The sequence below is a fragment of the Nematolebias whitei genome, chromosome 16, assembly GCF_014905685.2.
Source record: "Nematolebias whitei isolate Nwh7 chromosome 16, NemWhi1, whole genome shotgun sequence".
NCBI lineage: Eukaryota > Metazoa > Chordata > Actinopteri > Cyprinodontiformes > Rivulidae > Nematolebias > Nematolebias whitei.
Window position 1 is genome coordinate 2,696,545 of NC_056513.1, and position 4,697 is coordinate 2,701,241.

The following is a 4,697-nucleotide window of genomic DNA, read 5'->3' on the forward strand; positions in this document are numbered from 1 at the left end:
GACAGTACCTGCTCTCTGCAGGATGGTCTAATGTTCATCCATCCATCTATCCATCCGATAGTGCTGACAGTACCTGCTCTCTGCAGGATGGTCTAATGTTCATCCATCCATCCATCAGATAGTGCTGACAGTACCTGCTTCTCTGCGGGATGGTCTAATGTTCAGCCATCCATCCATCCATCAGATAGTGCTGACAGTACCTGCTCTCTGCAGGATGGACTAATGTTCATCCATCCATCCGATAGTGCTGACAGTACCTGCTCTCTGCAGGATGATCTAATGTTCAGCCATCCATCCATCCATCCATCAGATAGTGCTGACAGTACCTGCTCTCTGCAGGATGGTCTAATGTTCATCCATCCATCCATCCGATAGTGCTGACAGTACCTGCTCTCTGCAGGATGGTCTAATGTTCAGCCATCCATCCATCCGATAGTGCTGACAGTACCTGCTCTCTGCAGGATGATCTAATGTTCAGCCATCCATCCATCCAGCCAGCTTCCTCTTGTTCTGGACTCAGGTCTCGGGGGCAGCATATCAGGGAGGTCCAGACATCTCTCTTCATAGCCACCTCTTCCAGCTCTTCTGGAGGACTCCAAGGTGGTCCCAGACCGACCGAGAGATGCAGTCTCTCCAGCGTGTCCCAGGTCTTTCCCGGGGTCTCCTCCCAGTCAGACATGCACAGAACTTCTCTGGGGAGTTACGCACGGGGCATTCTCACCAAATGCTTTAACCATCTCAACTGACTCCTCTTGATGTGGTGGATTAAAAAAGGTCAAGAAATTGTTTCTTTGTGGCAGAATACCTTTAGTAGAACGCGGTTTAACATGAATAACTTTTGTAAATTATTATTCTGCAGCAGCCTTAGCTACGATGAAAACAACTCGTGCAGGTAACTCCCACCTTACCGTTCTCACTAAAGTTTATAAGGATTAAATCAAGTTAGCAGAAGTTACACATTTATCTACCGGTTGTTTTTATTTGCTGTGGGATCCACTAACTCTTCTGAACATTTGGACCACAGTTTGTACGGGGGTAATAAGAACTGGGACCTGGTTGAAGACTATTTCTGCCTTCATGTTCAGAACCAAAGCAGGTGGGTCGCTGAGTTGGCACCCTTCCATTATGCCATGACTAGAGTCCACGTAAGATCGGTTTTTGCAATTGGAAAGATGAGCCATCGCGATGAAGGGATGGTTCAAAGCTTCACGTGGAACGATCCTTTTCGCTGGATCTACATTCAACATGAGCTCGAGGAGATTCAAAAACTGTTCTAAATCTTGGAGCTCCTCTCCGTCTGTCATAGATGATTTGATGTTTGCAAGTTGTGAAATAAAATCCATTGATCTATCGTCTCCTGTAACACGCCTCCAGGTTCTTTCGGTATACTCTACAGAGGTCTTGAACCGCCAAACTGATCCAGACTCGCACTTCTCCAGAAAAATAGTTGTGGTCAGAGAAGCCGAGGCGTGGTGCGGCTCTATATGCGTCGTATGTTGGTGTAAACATGGCCGTGCGTTATTTCTCCGTGTCATGATAGAATCTTAAGTGTCTTTCACGTACAAATCCTCTGGATGCTCGTGTTGACGCGAGCGTAAACTCACGAGTTAAACAATATGGCCGACATTTCAGTCAGTAGTTCCACAGCCTCGAAGCAGGAACTGTTTATCAGAATAAAGAATCTTTATTCATGTAGACGCAGAAGAATTCCCCACCCATATTAATATTATTTTACTTCTATTCATAAGTAATATTTAACATGATACATCAAATATACATCCCTAAACAAACTGTAATAGGATTAAATTTAAAAAGAATTAAAATAAACATTTATCTAAACGCAGAGTGCTGACTGACTTTTAGGACGAGTTTTGTTTTAACGTTTTAATCTGTTCTTATAATCTTACAGCAGCGTTATTTCTATAATATATAAATGCTGATTTAGTTAAGATTTTATATTTTGGGATGTCAAAAGAATTATCAGTGAAGATGAAACCCAGTTCATTCTGTTACCATGGTGATCTCATTAGACTAGAATTTGTGAAAAGTTTTATTTTGTACTTTCATAATGTCCAAATTACATCTGGTCTCCCACAAATGGACTCGTTGTCTTCTCACAGTGATTTCAACAAGGAGCCACTTTCCAACAGCTGTTTTCACCGGTGTGTTTGGACTGTGTAGACGATCCTTCACCTGGACTGCTGGAGATACGGAGTAGCTCCCCACAACCCTGAACAAGGTCCAGTACAGAAATGATCGAGTTGCTCTGGCAGACCTCAAGTTAAGGGACCTGACGGCGTTGCAATATTCTGATGTATCGAGACCTACATCTCTGACAATCCAGTAAACATCCAGTCACTGGAAAACAGAAGAACTGGGACAGGAACTTAGAGGTGTTTCCATTGAAAGTCTGTCCCCGTGTCATAAATTTGACTGTAGGAACATTTGGATTGACCGAGAGTCAGTGTAAAGACTCTGACAACAAGTAAGGGACGTTAGACACGTGGTATTCTGTTCTTTACACTGCAAACACAAATAACTGGTGATAAAAATGATTCGGAAAAAAACCACTTTATTGACTGTGCAGATTTCTGTCAGGAACAGTTCAACACCGAGCACGAACCTTTTTCAACTGTACGAAAAGGATAATAAACAGCGATAAATGATACAAAACACAACTACGTTATTTTGCTAATCTGGACCCTAAGAATTAAATGAAGAAAACACCACAGGACTAAAGCTAAAAGGATCAGGCAGTTGGAGTCTGTTCCGACTCTGGTTCTGCTTTCTGCAACAGTTTCTGTAAAACAAGACAGAGGTTTGGTTAAAGACCTCGCACATTTGGGAATAATATTGAGACGGGCATCAAGGATGCAACAGTACTAGTAATGGGTATCAACTCCAACACCATGGGCATGTACTAGTACTTCTGGTTGTAAAAGTGTTCTGATACCACAGAATCAATGCTGCTGCGTAGGAGCCTGATGTTCAACCTTGTTCAGAATTTGAGGGACAGTGTCAGCTGTGTGGGAGTAGTCTCATTTGAAGTTGGCTGTTCTGACAATCTGCACTCCTTACCAGTTGGTGGTGGTAATGCACCGTAACGTTATTTCTCACCAGCCACCACAGATACAGGTGACTGATGGAATAAGTATGAATGAATGTGAGGACAGTGGCTGTTGGAAGAGTTTGTGCTGCTTACCTTCAGGTTCTCGTAGTGTTTGAGGGTTTTGCAGTGGCCGATTTCTGCCACTTTTCCTCCACAGAAGAATCGACTGCATGCATTACAGAAGAAACCCGTTTTTGGGACCAAATACTCCATACCTGTGGACACAGCAACACTGAGAACAGGCACTTGGACTGTGTGTGTATGTACGGACACGAGGTGCTTTCTGAACTCAGGAGACCACTTTACAGTCTTTAGAACATCTGAGGTAGTTCAGGCTTGTTGTCACCTGAGCCCTGAGACTGTATGTAGTCCTTAAACCAGGGGTGGACAGACTTATTCAGCCTGTGAGCTACGGTGCTTTTCAAATGACCAAGTCAAAGTGATCTATAAGGCCTCGTTTACATGAGAACCTCTGGAAATGTTAGTGTTTTTTCAACGTTTATTGGGGGTAATAAACAAAAAATGAGCGGCTTTACATGAAAACGCTGTAGTTTCCATGTCAGTCGGGTTGCCAGATAAGAAATTATTAATTATTATTGATGGATGGATGTGACAAGTCAGTCAACACAAGCGATACACCCCAGATGGCTGATTTTATTCCGATGGAGTTTGTTGACTTTTCCACCAAAGAGATTTAACCTTATTCTCATTAAAATCAACAACCAAGGAAGTCGATTCTTACTCGGCTGTGAAAGGCTACTTCGTAGATAAATAAATAGGTCCCGGTACGAAAGCTGGTCGTCTGTGACAACTGATACAATATAAATGCAATGTTTTTGTAATGTTTCACTGTGAGTTGATACAGACGTTTTCGAAACGTTCAGACAAAACAACTTGTTCCAGTGGAAATCGGTTATAAACATGTTATAAACATGTTATAAACATGTTATAAAACATGAGAAGCTCTTGGCCATTTTCAGATTGTGAAAGTAGCTCTCAAAGGAAAAAATGTTGGAGACCCTGCTCTTCATGATGCCATAACTAATAACAGAATTTTGACATTTCTAAATTGATTCAGAATCATTCGTGTCCACATGGACATGCATAGAAAAACAGACCAACTCCCGCCCCTGCTCTGTAGTGGAACTGACGGTTCCTAAAACCCTCAGAGTCTATGCAAAAGGTCTAAATGCACGTAGTCTCCAGATCAGAGGGACGTTCTGAGATGAGTTTCTGTCTTACCAACAGGTGTCTGGGGGTCATAAGGACGGAGGAGCTGGTCTTTGTTCACACTTTCCTCAGTCTTCTCTAGCGTTCCTGGAAGAAATACAAAACATTTTTATAACGTAAACCACAATGACATCATATATTTGGTGCTCACCTTGGACTCCAGTTTCCCCCCACAGTCCAAGACATTTTAAACTGACCATAGATCCTAATATTGATGGTTTTCCTACGTGCGCCTGTGCTGGTTCAGTGATGGACTGCAGACCTGACCTGAGCAGCGTGCATCACACCTGTACCAGTTTGTTACAGTCCGAACCAGTTTGTTACAGTCCGCACCAGTTTGTTACAGTCCGCACCAGTT

The 4,697-nt window shown here is 42.9% G+C and overlaps 1 protein-coding gene across 1 annotated transcript in view; it reads right to left on the reverse strand.

The window, feature by feature from the left end:
* Positions 1-2,554: 2,554 nt before the first annotated feature.
* Positions 2,555-4,697, reverse strand: part of si:ch211-89o9.4 (uncharacterized protein LOC566247 homolog) — a 54,893-nt gene continuing 52,750 nt past the window's right edge. Inside the window, 3 exon segments of the mRNA XM_037690432.1 lie at positions 2,555-2,800; positions 3,203-3,324; positions 4,352-4,426. Of these exon segments, the coding sequence (XP_037546360.1) occupies positions 2,750-2,800; positions 3,203-3,324; positions 4,352-4,426 (248 nt within the window). The 3' untranslated portion in view covers positions 2,555-2,749.